This window comes from Octopus sinensis, linkage group LG19 (genome assembly GCF_006345805.1).
Source record: "Octopus sinensis linkage group LG19, ASM634580v1, whole genome shotgun sequence".
NCBI classification, from domain to species: domain Eukaryota; kingdom Metazoa; phylum Mollusca; class Cephalopoda; order Octopoda; family Octopodidae; genus Octopus; species Octopus sinensis.
Window position 1 is genome coordinate 13,025,838 of NC_043015.1, and position 15,216 is coordinate 13,041,053.

Consider the following 15,216-nt stretch of genomic DNA (forward strand, 5'->3'; position numbering starts at 1 on the left):
AATTTTTAGACTTGAAAAAAAAAATGTAATTAAGTGAAATATATTTTGTCTTTTATCTGTTATTTATTTCAGTCATTAGACTGCATCTTGGAGGGTTTAGGTAAACACCTTGAAGGGTTTATTCGAACAAATTGAATCCATTAATTATTTTCCAAGTCTGGTACTTATTCTAGCAGTCTCTTTTTGCTGAGCGACAAAGTAATGAGAATGTAAACAAACTAAGACAGGTTGTCAAGTGGTGATGGGGGACAAACATGAACATGTGCACATGCTCGCTTTCACACACACACACACACAATGAGCTTCCACACAGTTTCCATCTATCAAATTCACTCCCAAGGCATTGGTCAACCTGGAGCTATAGTAGAAAATACTTGCCCAAGGAGCTGTGCAGTGGGACTGAACTTAAAACCATGTGGTTGTAAAAGTGTACTTCTTAACCACACTTCAATGAATTCTATTAAAATTAAGTTATAGTTTTCACAAAATCCACTAAGAAAATAAGCCTCTGAAAAAGGAACTCTGTTCAATTAAATAAATAAATTACACTAAAGCATATCATGTTGAATAACTTCATTACTCCACAAACTGAACAAAGAAACCGATACAGTAGACAAAATATTTAATCTATACTGAGAAATCAGGAATTATTCTGATGGAACATTGTAAATATAAAAGATTACAACACTCAATTAATCTAGGTTATGAAATTATAGTACAACGATGAAACATTGAACAAGAGTGATATATTATATTAACAAGATGATGGAGTGAATCAGTATTAAAATCTGATAAACATATATGAAAGTCAGTTAAAACATCAAATATTTGTATTTTATTGATAACTATTCATAATGCTGTTTCCATAGATTTGGTGTGAAAATCTAGCTGAGAGTAAAGAAATTAATTTCTGATCAAAATTTGACAGTCTTTTGATAAATTGTGTGCAAGAGTTTTATGGTTTCAGTTCACTTAGTTGCTGAGAGTAGGTGCCAGATCAGTTAGTGATATAAACTGTGACAGTGGAATCCTTTCCAGGAGTTTTATCTCTAAAGCACTTCACATCATAACATTAAAGCCAAGCAATAGCACTTAAAACCTGTAGTTGTTGAAGAGAGTTTTATTTGGCTATGTGGTAAGCAGCTTGCTTACCAACCACATGGTTCCGGGTTCAGTCCCACTGCGTGGCATCTTGGGCAAGTGTCTTCTACTATAGCCTCGGGCTGACTAAAGCCTTGTGAGTGGATTTGGTAGACGGAAACTGAAAGAAGCCCGTCGTATTTATGTATGTATGTATATGTGTGTATGTTTGTGTGTCTGTGTTTGTCCCCCTAGCATTGCTTGACAACCGATGCTGGTGTGTTTACATCGCCGTCACTTAGCGGTTCGGCAAAAGAAACCGATAGAATAAGTACTGAGCTTACAAAGAATAAGTCCTGGGGTCAATTTGCTCGACTAAAGGCGGTGCTCCAGCATAGCTACAGTCAAATAACTGAAACAAGTAAAAGAGTAAAAGAGTATACATTACATAAATAAATAATTAAATTAATTTACTGACATTACTGGAAAGGAACAAATCAGATTTCCATGCTTCTTATTATTCTCAAGGATATTAGCAATGGAACTAGTTACATAGATAAATAAGTTAACTCATTTGTTATAGCTTTATCCAATGTCTGATACTAAAAGAGAAAATAATTGCTTAAGGCTGGAAGATTACCAATGCTGACTAAAATCACCATTATTCTCTATTATTGTTCCAAATAGAAGACACTACAATCTAAATATTAAAAGGATTTATAACGAATGGACACTGGATAACCAAGCAATATAAAACAGAAAAAAATCCATCTGATAAACAAATACCTAGAGTTTGGACTTAATTTAAAGCAATGAATCAACTAAGACTTAACCCTTTGAAACTGAAAGTATATTTTAGCGGGCATGACTTCAGTAGACTATATGCCTAGAAAATGGAAAAGCAAGCAGCCACATGGTTTTGTGTTTATGGCTGGAAATAACAATATTTTTGCTAACTAATGAGGTGTAAACACAAACCCACGTGATCACCAACCTGTGCTTCTTCTTTGGGCAAATGAAATCAGGCCTGCTAAAGCTTAGTTGCAAGTTCAGAGAGTTAAACAAAGACAGGTTGATATCATTGTGATAAAAATAGCCACTAAGAACATGATAAATGCATCAAGGTTGAGATTAGTAGAGAAAAACCAGACCAAAGCTGATTTATGTGTAATTGAGAAATAAAATTAGACAAAATTGCTTAAATAGTTAATAGTAAGTTGGCAATTTGGGAAATAACTATGTAGTATCAACAAACCTATCATCATAGCCACACAACTAAAATAAAATTAATTTGTTCTCTTAATTCTATGGTCATTGTGCAACTCTCCTTCCCAACCAAATAAGTAAAAATAGAATAAAACCAAATAGAAGTCACCAAAAGTTAGTTCTTCAGTTTTATATTTTCTTTAAATTTTGAATTCTTTGTCATGTTATATCTGTAACTCGTTCAGATAACAGATACTAGAGAAGTATCTTAGCTGTGTTTAACCATATAACCCCCATTTAATAGTATAAAAGGATATTGTCAGCTAGGATAAAAAATAAATAGAATGAATAAAAAGTAAATAAAAAAATAACAATAACAAACAGACATAGTACCTTGGGCAAATGTCTTCTGCTATAGCCTCAGGCTGACCAAAGCCTTGTGAGTAGACTTGGTAGATGGAAACTGAAAGAAACTTGTCATATCATCATCATTTAATGTCTATTTTCCATGCTGGCATGGATTGGATGGTTTGACAAGAGCTGGCCAGTTGAAGAGCTGCCCAGGTTCATGTTTGTTTTGGCATGGTTCCTACAGCTGGATGCCCTTCCTAATGCCAACCACTTTACAGAGTGTACTGGGTGCTTTCACATAGTACTGGCATGGGTGCATTTATGTGGCACCAGTATGGGTGTTTCTTTTTAATATGGCACCAGCAACCATGAGCCTGTCTAATTAATTGAGCTATGGCTCTTTCTGCAACTTTCACCACCTGGTCCAGCAATTTGATGCCTCTGTAATTATTTCTATCAAGGGCATCACCTTTGCTTTTGTAGCAGTGACTATAATGCTGCTACACCAGTTATTGGGTATGACTCCCATAGACAACCTGATTAACTATACAGGTGACCAGATCATATCCCACTCCACCAGATATTCAAAGCATCTCAGCAGTGATTTCCAATGGGCTGGAATCTTTCCCTGTCTCCATATCCTTAATTGTTTTATCTACTAAGCTACTGTTAATTCGAATAGCTGGCCCCTTTGTGGGTCACATTAGGCAGGTTCTCCTTCTTCCATGCATTTGTAACAGGATGAGAGGTCCCCGCACTGGATGGGTGCAGCTCGCTTCCTTTACATTAAAATATTAATCGAAGGAAAGAGTCAAGACTTCAACAGTATAAATATTTATTTCTTGATTTAGAATATATACATTCTTCTTTCTGGGTGAATTGGCAGCCTAGGAGCTTATCGCAGTAGTCAAGTAGAGTGGAGATACGCCACGAGGTAGCAGCTTGAGAGAGCTGATAAAACATGTCTGTCTTGTCCAGCTACTGACGTTCGAGAGAACGATACGAGGAAATTTCGCTGCTGCTAGTTTTCTGCGCATGCGCATGAGGGAACTTCTGGCAGGCCTCCCAGAAGAATCCAACTCTGTGCATGTGTGCTTTAGCAACCTTTCACAGTGGCACTTTGAGAATCACTAATTGCAAGTAAGCTATCATCCATGCGAACACATTTCTCTTCTGCTGCATCATGATTTCCTCTGATTTCCCACTGTCTTGCAATCCAAACACTTCAAGCCTCTGGTCTGTGTGGTCTTTCTGTCTGTATTTGTCCCTCCTCCACTGCTTGACAACACGTGTTAGTGTTTTTATGTCCCAGTAACTTAGCAGTCTGGCAAAAGAGACCAATAGAATAAGTACCAGACTTAAAAAATTAAGAAGTACTGGGGTTGATTCATTCGACTGAAAAATTTGTCAAGGCAGTGCCCCAGCATGACCGCAGACTAAAACAAGTAAAAGGTAAACAAAAACAAGAAAACTTTTTGTTTGATTCATTTTCATTTCTTTATGTTCAGTTCATGCCTGGAACTGTTTTTGTTTCTTGTTGTTTAGCTAATGGACAGCTCTGGCCTTTGATCAAAGCATTCTGGACCTGGTAGTGTATATTTTTGCAATGTATAAGAATTATATTATCCAATGCATTCTCCTTATTCAAGATGTTAAGGTGTTATTTGAGAGAAATATGGTTTCTAATCAGGTAACTTGAAAGTCAGTCAAATTTTCATCAGGAATCAAACTTTTCTCAGATATTTGTCATATTCTTTCCTTCTTTCTTTTATCTTCTATATTTTACTTGTTTCAGCCAAGCTGGGACACCACCTTGAAGTGTTTTTGTTGAACAAATTGACTCCAGTCCTTTTGGTTTTCTGAAGTCTGGTACATATTCTGTAGGTCACTTTTGCTGAACCACTAAGTTACAGGATGTAAGAAAAAAAATTCATTGGTCGTCAAGCAATGGTACACACACACACACACACACACACACACACACACACACACACACACACACACACACACACACACACACAATGAGTTTTCATAAAGTTTCTACCTACGAAATTCACTCTCAGGCATTAGTTGGCCTGGGGCTACAGTAGAAGATATTTACACAAAGTGCAATACAGTGTGATTCTATAAATAGTATTTTTGAATAAAATTTCGAAGAATTATCATTGATTTCACTGGAGGAGTATTTTTAATGATTCAAGACAAATAAATGTAGGGTAAAACTGATTTGTTTTTACAGTGTCTGTTAGTATGTATAAGTCTCATTATTGAAAAATTAATTTTCTTAGTATTTTTCCACAAGATTCTTGATGTAAGACAATGTGTTGAAATAAATACCATTGTATTAGCAGGAGTTCATACATAGCCTTGATGCAGTCTCTCAATCTGCTAGAAATAGCAGCCAATCTCCCCCAAATCATAACTCAGTATTAAAAAGAAAAGAGACAGTAGACATACTAGTTCTAGACATATAAAAAGATGCAATGGTCATAGTTGGATTAGGGCTTGAATCACGGGTGTTACTGACCAAGGGTTAAAAAATAACAGACATAAAAACAAATGGGAATTACAAGTCAGTATAAAATGTGATGTTTTGTTTTTCTTTTTTGTTATTCTTATTTTTAATATCATTAAAATTTATTAAGAAATATATTACTGAAAGTCATGTAAATATTTTGTAGTCTCATCAGACAAAATGGTGAATGTATTACCTCAAAGAATGGCAGAAGATGCATTCTAATTTGCATTCTCATTACACATAATGACTTCATTATATTATAATTTGTTTGAAGAGTTAGAGATGAAATCTACCAAAAGAAAGTCATAAAAAAATCACCCTAAAGAAGATCACATAAAACAGACCCATTGATGATTGGTTTTCTGAAAATATGTCAGATATTGAGTGAACAAGATGCAATTTTCTTTAATTTAAGCAGAAAAACAAAAACAAAAAAATTAGTAATAGTGTAAACCTGATTTTAAATAATCATACCCTGACAAAGTATAACAAAAAACAAAAGAAAACAGTATATGATCCAAAAGGTAATAATCTCTACTTATATAAATAATATACATTTTCTTAAGCCTTTTCTTGGCTAAGTATAACTCAACATCCTACTGATTGAAATTGGATCAAAAGAGCTGAATATAAACTGCAATTAGAGTTGGAGACGGATCAACATTTGCTAGAGCGATTGTGGGTGAGAAAGTGAAATAGAGAGAGGGATGAAGAAAAAGAGAGGCAGACATGGACAAGAAGAGTGAGAGAAAGTGATAGATTGAAAGACAGAGAAGTAAAGAAAGAAACAGAAAGAGAGGGAGGGGAGAGGCATAGATAGTAGGGAACAAGGTGGAGAGAGCCCTCTCCACCACACACCATAGGTGTGGAGGGGAGCAAATTTCTGCTCGCTTATCATGCTCGTTAAGGTGGGATGCCAAAATTCTCCTGTTCCTATTTCTTATTGAAAACCCTTGGTGTGTGTGTGTGTGAGAGAGAGAGAGAGAGAGAGAGAGAGAGAGAGAGAGAGAGAGAGAGAGAGAGAGAGAGAGAGAGTGGTAAAATAGTAAGAAGCACAAAAAAACGGCCGATATATTTATTAGTAACTTAGTACAATTATATGGCATAAATTAACTTATGTTGAGAAATTCGGTCACATAAGCAAAGACAGGACTTCTTGTCACTTTGTGCTACATTTCTAGCTAAAACACCATTTAAATTCTTCCTTTAAAAACCTAATTTGTTGTTTATATTACGAATTCTAGAATGTATAGTGACAGACAGGTGCTAACAACAATAAAAAATAAATTTATAGGAATTTATAAAGTGCAAAGAATAATATTTACAACAATCACATGTTGTATATCAAAAACAGAAATTATCTGACAACTACATATAAAGAAAAAAATTATTGGCAAAAGCTAAATGAAAAAATATGTTGAACGATATATTATATTAGAACTTTCAAGGGCTGCAAGTTGGCAGAATTGATAGCATGCTGGGCAAAATGTTTAGCATCATTTTGTCTGCCTTTATGTTCTGAGTTCAAATTCTGTTGAGGTTGACTTTGCCTTTCATCCTTTCGGGGTCGATAAAATAAGTACCAGTTAGTACTGGGGGTCGATGAAATCAACTTTCCCTTGAACTTGCAAGCCTTGTGCCAAAATTTGAAACCATTATATTGAAATTTTCTCCTACATAGTCGTATAGAGAGTCACTTTTTCTATGCAATGGCACAGAGGGTGGGTGCTTCTGGGTAATGGCACAAGGTTGTTGTTTCTGTGTAACAGAACAGAATTGCTGCTTCTGTGTAACAGCACAGAGAGTCACTGATTTTGCATAATGGCACAGAGTCACTGATTTTGCATAATGGCATAGAGAGTCACTGATTTTGTATAATGGCACAGAGAGTCACTGGTTTTGTATAATGGCACAGAGAGTCACTGATTTTGTATAATGACACAGAGAGTCACTGATTTTGTATAATGGCACAGAGAGTCACTGATTTTGTATAATGACACAGAGTCACTGATTTTGTATAATGGCACAGAGAGTCACTGATTTTGTATAATGGCACAGAGAGTCACTGATTTTGTATAATGACACAGAGAGTCACTGATTTTGTATAATGACACAGAGAGTCACTGATTTTGTATAATGACACAGAGTCACTGATTTTGTATAATGACACAGAGAGTCACTGATTTTGTATAATGGCACAGAGAGTCACTGATTTTGTATAATGGCACAGAGAGTCACTGATTTTGTATAATGGCACAGAGAGTCACTGATTTTGTATAATGACACAGAGAGTCACTGATTTTGTATAATGGCACAGAGAGTCACTGATTTTGTATAATGACACAGAGACTCACTGATTTTGTACAATGGCACAAAGAGTCACTGATTTTGTATAATGGCACAGAGAGTCACCGATTTTGTATAATGGCACAGAGAGTCACTGATTTTGTATAATGGCACAGAGAGTCACTGATTTTGTACAATGGCACAGAGAGTCACTGATTTTGTACAATGGCACAAAGAGTTGTTACTTCTGTTATAGGCTACCTAACATCAGTGCCAATTCGCAAATTCCTTCCCTACTATATTCAATTTGTTTTTTCGTCACTAGGTCTTAAACTACAGATTTTCAAACTAAACATAAATTGCATCATTCTCAAGAGGTGGGAGAGATTACAAAGGTCATAGATACTGCCCCTCTTTCTCCGAATAATCAATAAAAGAAAAATATCACGGATTCTGCATAACTGTGCAGCTGTAATATGTGCCATTACAGCTTCTGCATGCTGTTGTCACCAGGTGGATAATTACTAAGCTACAAGAAACTGCACAACAGTATTGCTGACATAAGCAACAGGTGAGTCAGATTAGCAGTAGTAGCAGCAACAGCAGCAAAGATGATGACCAGAGATATCGAATTTTCACAGAAAGAAACAATTATAACACAAAAAAAAAACAAAAACAAAGAATTGACCATATTGAATAGTTTGACGCATCTAAGGAGAATAAAATCCATAAATCTGTACTTTGATTACTACTGAAAGCTATACATCTAAAACAATAACTTTTCTCACAAATGCTTTTAACAGTATCTTTTAAACTCTTGTAATGAATACACATTTTGCACAAAGCCATAGTTATGTGCAAAAACTGGCTTTACATTTTGTCCACAAGAAATATGAGCTTCACAAGTGGTCAGGCTTTCCAATATGAAACATGTTTAAATGCTGCATTACTGATAAGACAACTTGTGTAATATAAAAGTAGTTTCACACATTATGCTCAATTGTTTTTGAGCATATGCACGTACACATCCCGTAACTAAAAAAAAACTGATTGATTGCAATAGTTTAATTTAATCTGGGATGCTACTTAAAACAATGACTATCTTTAATTGTTTATCTCTTACTTGTTTCAGTCATTTGACTGTAGCCATGCTGGAGCACCACATTGAAAGGTTTTAGTAAAACAGCTAGACCCCAGTACTTATTTTAAAGTCTGGTATTTATTTTATTGGCACCTTTTGCTAAACTGGTAAATTACAAGGATGTAAACAAACCAACAGTTGCCAAGTTGTCATGTGTGCACACACACACACAGAGGCAGTTTAGGCTGATTTTGAAACGTTTTTGACTTTTTTTCAGGACCTGCTTGATGTACTGGTAAGCAGTTGATGGTATAGGAAAGCATAAGGAATAAAGCTGCAGTTGAGAAAAAGTTAGCTGATATGGAGGACTGGAAGACACCTGAATATTAGAAAAGAGCTGTCTGTATCATGAAGATTTGTGCTAAGTATCAAAATGCAAATATCAAATCTGCTACATAATGCTCTGTGAACATCATAAAGGCTGTAAAACATGACATGGATAGCTGCAATGGAGACTACATAGTTTTGTTTGACAGGAAGGAACACAGCAGGCATTCTGACTATGTCTGCATGCAAGAATATATCCCTAGGCTCAATTCAGATGGCCATGTGAAGCTGTTGGAGACTGTAGTCAATCTCTGGCTGAAGAGGACTCTGCTGGAAGGCCATATGTGTGGCAGCAGGATTTGGTTCCTTGGTATAGCTCTGGGAAAAGTCAGAAGTAGTTGTCAGAAAATTTCTACAACTTTACCAGTACTGATTTCTGGCCTCCTAATTTCTCGATTGTAATCCCATGGATTTCTATGTGTGAGGTGTGGTTGAGAAAGATACCAACCACTCTGCTTGCAACATCAAGGCTGAGATGGTGACCAAGATCAAGAAGACATTCCCATAGATACAGTGAGGAACACATGCGCCATGTTCCAGAGCCATCTTGAAGTGCTGGTGGAAGCTGAGAGTGATTAATGTGAGTAAACTGTTATCTTCCAGCCATAATCTAGGTGATATGTTTTGATAAAAAAAAAACTTTTCTTTTTGGATGGGGTATTGTGTTTTTTTTTTCCCAAATGGAAATTGTGGTTGTGATACCCGTGCCGGTGGCATGTAAAAAGCACCATCTGAACGTAGCCGATGCCAACGCCACCTTGACTGGCTTCCATGCTGGTGGCACATCAAAAGCACCAATCAATCGTGGCTGTTGCCAGCCTCCACTGGCACCTGTACCGGTGGTACGTAAAAAGCACCCACTACACTCATGGAGTGGTTGGCATTAGGAAGGGCATCCAGCGAGAGAAACACTGCCACATCAGACTGAAGCCTGATGGAGCCTCCTGGTTTCCCAGACCCCGGTCGAACTGTCCAACCCATGCTAGCATGGAAAACAGACGTTAAACAATGATGATGATGATGATGTCAAATTTAGCCTGAACATCCTGTAACATATATGATGGGCTTCCAGTTTCCATCTACCAAATTCATTCATAAGACGTTGGTCAACCTGGGGTTGTAGTAGAAGACACTTGCCCAAGGTGCTATGCAGTGGGACTGAATCCAAAACCATGTGGTTGCAAAGCAAGCCCTTTAACAACACAACCATACTTGGAATAGTTCTCTTGAAAATACTTCGATAGCATCTGGCAGCAATTACAGACTGATGAATTGGCTGTGGATGGTCTTGTTAAACTCACAATCAAAATATGACGACAATGCCAAGCATTAATATGAAAGAAGATGAAGATGAGGACAATACAGAAAGAAGAAGGAAAAAGAGAGAGGAAGAAGAAAAACGCAGGAAAGGGAAAGGAAGGCAGAAAGAAGAATAAAGAAAGGAGGTAGTTGTAGTAGTAGTAGTAGTTCAGAAGGAAGTTATTCATACATGAACTGATGGACTTTGAAGATATAAAGTAGACTCATATGAAATATTGTTCGGTTCATACTTTTGTACATGAGGTTTCTGGATGCAATATGCATGTGTGTGCACACACAATACTAACACACGTGCACACACACACATGTATGTACACACACAACAACAGCTATATAGTTCTTTTGATGCAGAACATTAAGCAAGATTATATACAAAAAGGAAAGGGAAATGTGTAACTTTACCTCTATAATATTACTTCCAATCATCAAGGACCTAACATAGACGCCAGGTAAGCTTTTTTCAATAAAATTTTTGATGCCACCCATTGACAAGGGATTACAACAGCTGTCACCTAAACAGAAGGGGAAAAATAAGACATTTCTCTGTGTACTTGTATACATGTAAGTTGATGTTGATGATGATGATGATGATGATGATGATCACTGTCACCACCACTATTGTTTTAACATTTACTTTTTCATGCTTGCAGATAAATTTCTTTGAAGAAGATTTTCCATAGTCAGATGCTTCTCCTATTGCCAACTCTAGCCCATAACGTTTTCCCTTAGTCTGGACATGTTTTCATGGAAAATTGCTAAGGAACAATCTCACCTGCATGATGGTGGTATTTGTTTGCAATTAGTATATGCAATGCCAAAACAAAAGAATCACATACACATATGCTCATGTGTGTGTGTGTGTGCAACAAGAGGCCCTTAGTTGCCAGCAGACGTAGGAGCTCTCTGAACTTTGCCCAGGCTATTCTTACTCTAGTTGTTATACTCTCAGAGCAACCACCCCCACTACAGACCTGGTTGTCTAGGTAGCAGAAGATTTTAACTACTTCTAGTTTCTTCCCCTGGCATGTGATGGAATCTGTTTTCTGTGCCACGCACAAAAACTATTTTCCCGGTTAGCCTTCCTTTGATATTGCTGCACTTTTTATGTGTCCATAGCTTACACCAAATACATCGTATGGAGTTTCTACCCACACCTTTTCTATGGATCAAGCAGGGCCATCTACCTGAAGAAGTTTGTGATTTGACAGCCTTCCTACTTACTAAGACTTTGGTTTTGGCTAGGTTAACCCTAAAGCCCTTCGATTCAAGACCTTGCTTCTACACCCTAAACTTTGTTTCCAGTTCTGGCAGTGACTCAGCTATTAGAGAAAGGTCATCAGCATAGAGGAGCTCCCAAGGATAGCCTGTCTTGAATTTTTCTGTTATTGCCTGGAGGACTATAATGAATGAGAGGGAGCTGAGGACTGATCCTTGGTGAATTCCAACTTCTAGTCGAAATTCTTCGCTATGCTTTCTCCAAGTCAACAAAAGCTAAGTACAAAGGTTTATCTTTAGCTAGGTATTCCTCCTGCAGCTGCCTTACCAGAAATATAGCATCAGTGGTGCTTCTGCCTGGCACAAAACCGAACTGCATCTCATCTAGGCTAACTCACTCCCTAATTAGTTGGGCTGTGACCTTCTCTGTAACTTTCATCACCTGATCCAATAATTTGATACCCCTGTAGTTATTCCTATCTAAAGCATCACCTTTTCCCTTGTAGCAGTTGACTATGGTGCTGCTACACCAGTCATTGGGTATGACTCCTTCATGAACTACCTGATTTACGATGTGGGTAAGAAGACCATAACTTACATCGCCTGATATGTTAATCTTATTTTTATAACGAGAGGAATAAATTGTTGCTTATTCAACTTAACTAAATCTTATGGTTTACTTCTTTTCCCGTTATAATTGGTGACCACCCAAGGCTGGAATATTTCTTTTGAAAATATTCTCTAAAAAGAATTCTTACATCATAACTATGCTACAGAAAGTATATTTTGAGCCTAAATGATATACATTTTGCAATGCTTGAACCTCGTGTGTGTATGTTTTGCTGTTTTGAATAAAATTGCTTCATGACATCAGTTAAAAGTCCCTGCCTGGATATATCATTATGTATAGCCTCAAGCTAGAACACTCAGTAATGTGGCTGACATTAGGAAGGGCTTCCAGCCATAGAAACCATGCCAGAACAAACAATGGAGCCTAGAGTGGCCCTTGGTCTTACCAGCTCCTGTCAAACTGCCCAACACATGCCAGCACGGAAAAGGAACGTTAAATGAATATCAGAATATGTATATATATTTCATTTATCTTTTACTTGTTTCAGTCATTAGACTGTGGCTATGCTGAAGAACTGCCTTAAAAGGTTTAATCAAATAAACTGGAACCGGTTTTTCTTTTTCCCAGGCCTGGTATTTATTCTATTAGTTGTTTTTACTGAACTGCTACATGACAGGGACATAAACCAACACACTTTGTCACAGTGGTGACACACACACACACACAATATATACATGTGCAAGTGCTTGTCTCTGAATGTTCTTATATTGACCTAGCTTGTGGTATCATGTGTTTATGACTCTTGTAAACAAGTTTTGTAGCTCATGACTTTGTTGGTTTCAGCATGTAAAGACAGTGGAAGTAGGAAAATAAATAAATATTAATTGGTAAAAAAAAGTAGGGGCTGGCAACAGGAAGGGCATTCAACCTTAGAATGCTATCTAAATAAGTCTTATCCAACTCATTTCAGCATGGAAAAGTCACACATAAAAATGATTATGGTGATGCACATATAAGCAGTTTAGAATATATAGAATATAATCATTAATGCTTCCTAACAAAAAATATTTCTGAAAAAAAAAAAAAAGAAAAGAAAAGAAAAAAACCCCAGAAAAATCAATTCACCTTAACAGGTTAGAATTGTTCAATACAGATAATAATGTAGTAAAGGGAAGTAGGCTTGTTATAATATTTATCAAACCCATTAAAGCCATTGTAGACTTAGTATTCAATGGAAACACTTATAGCAAAATTTTTATCAGTCAATTGAAAGTGTTAAGTAAGTAGAAATGTTAGTAGAGACTGAAAAGTTACATGTGAGGATTTTACAAACCACAAGGATTTTTCTATTATGTATGTGCATCAAACATCAAACCTTGTGGTAACCTGTAGCTACTTCTCCAGTTCAGACATGAGTACCATGGGAAGTGCTTATGATAATAGTGGGAAGGCAATAGATGATGAAAGTACTATCTAGGACTTTGCAGCTATATGTAGAAGGCAGCCTTGATCAACCAGGAAAGATGTCATGATCAGAAAATGAAGTTTACTAAAATCTGAGATGGAAGGGGGGATTGTATTTCATTTGTAAAGAACTTGTCTAAACCCCATTCTTAGTTCTGTCATCATCATCACCATCATCATCATTATTGTCATTTAATGCCTGCTTCCATGCTGGCATGGGTTGGACGGTTTGAACAGGGCTAGTAAGTTGAGGGGCTGCACCAGACTCCAGTCTGATTTGGTATGATTTCTATGGCTGGATGTCCTTCCTAACGCCAATCACTCCGAGAGCATAATGGGGGCTTATATGTGTCACTGGCATGGGTACCTGTTGCATGACACTAGTATCTGTCACAACTATGATTTCACTTGGCTTGTTGGGTTATCTTCTCAAGCACAGCATATTGCCAAAGGTTTTGTTCATTCGTCATTTCCGCTGCGAGGCCCAGCACTCAAAAGGTGCTTTTTTATGTGCCACTGGTACAGGTGATAGTTACACAACACTGGCATTGGCCACATTGCCTCCGTGTGTCCCAACATTCAAAAGGTGCTTCTTATGTGCCACCAGCATGGGTACCAGTTACGTGACACCAACAACGGCCATATAAAGAGTGTAACACTATTCTAAAGTACTTTGATCTTTGATTAATTAGATTTTGCCCTGAACTGAAGTTTTCTGAAGAGTAATATAAAATTTTGCTTGATTGCTTCACAGATGCACATCAAATATATTGCTGGCAGACCTGTATCCTCTGTTATGCACATTATGACTATTCTGATTTATCTGTATAGTTGTAATTATTCAGAGTTATATTAGGTCTAAGAAATCATCCAAAAGAATTGCTCATTCTTCTGATGGTTTCAAAGAAGTTTGTAACTTGCCTCTGAAAGGTCTTCCATGTTGATAAACCTTGCCCCAAGGTGTGTAAGTTCTTAGGAATCTGTGTTATCATTAAGATGGTATTCTTCTTCAAACTCTTTCTACAATCTGGCTATCTCTGGACACAAGAATATCCATCACTGAAAAGTCCTGAGGTTTTCTGTAAACCTATCATCTCAAGCCTTTTGGAATCCTGATCAAGTAGGATCACAATGAATTCACTGATGGGTTGGGAAAAAAAAATCTAGTGAGAAATTTTTCAACTTCATGGAGGACATAAAGTCCTTGCTTGAAACTCATAGGCATCAATTATGAGTAGTTTAGTTCTAGACTAGTCCTGATTGATCAGACCTATGATCGAAAGCAATGCTGATATGACCACCACCTTTTTATTTTTTCTAGGCAATTGTATTTAAGAGACTATATAATATAGATTTTAACCAATTCTTTATATATAGACGGATTTGAACATTCTAACTTTATATACAATATCTTCAAGATAGCTTGCTTCCTAACCACATGGTTCTGAGTTCAGTCCCACTGCATGACATCTTGGGCAAGTGTCTTCTACTATAGCTTTAGACTGATCAAAGCCTTGTGAGTGTATTTGGTAAACGGAAACTGAAAGAAGACTGTCGTATATATATATATATATATATGTAGGTCCCGGGTTGATTCGGGGTTAACCACAGTAAATAAGGTACTCAATACATAGCAGAGTAAAATTAATTTATTATATAGAAGGAGCTTCTACAGGACTAGAACTGTTTCATTCAAGAGAAATCTTCAGGAAGCTTCCTGAAGATTTCTCTTGAATG

At 36.8% G+C, this 15,216-nt stretch overlaps 1 protein-coding gene across 1 annotated transcript in view; it reads right to left on the bottom strand.

Moving 5' to 3' along the window:
• Positions 1 to 15,216, bottom strand: part of LOC115222391 (palmitoyl-protein thioesterase 1) — a 35,204-nt gene that overhangs the window by 18,592 nt on the left and 1,396 nt on the right. The window contains exon 2 of the mRNA XM_029792621.2: positions 10,632 to 10,741. Within this exon, the coding sequence (XP_029648481.1) occupies positions 10,632 to 10,741 (110 nt within the window). The remainder of the gene's footprint in view (positions 1 to 10,631; positions 10,742 to 15,216) is intronic.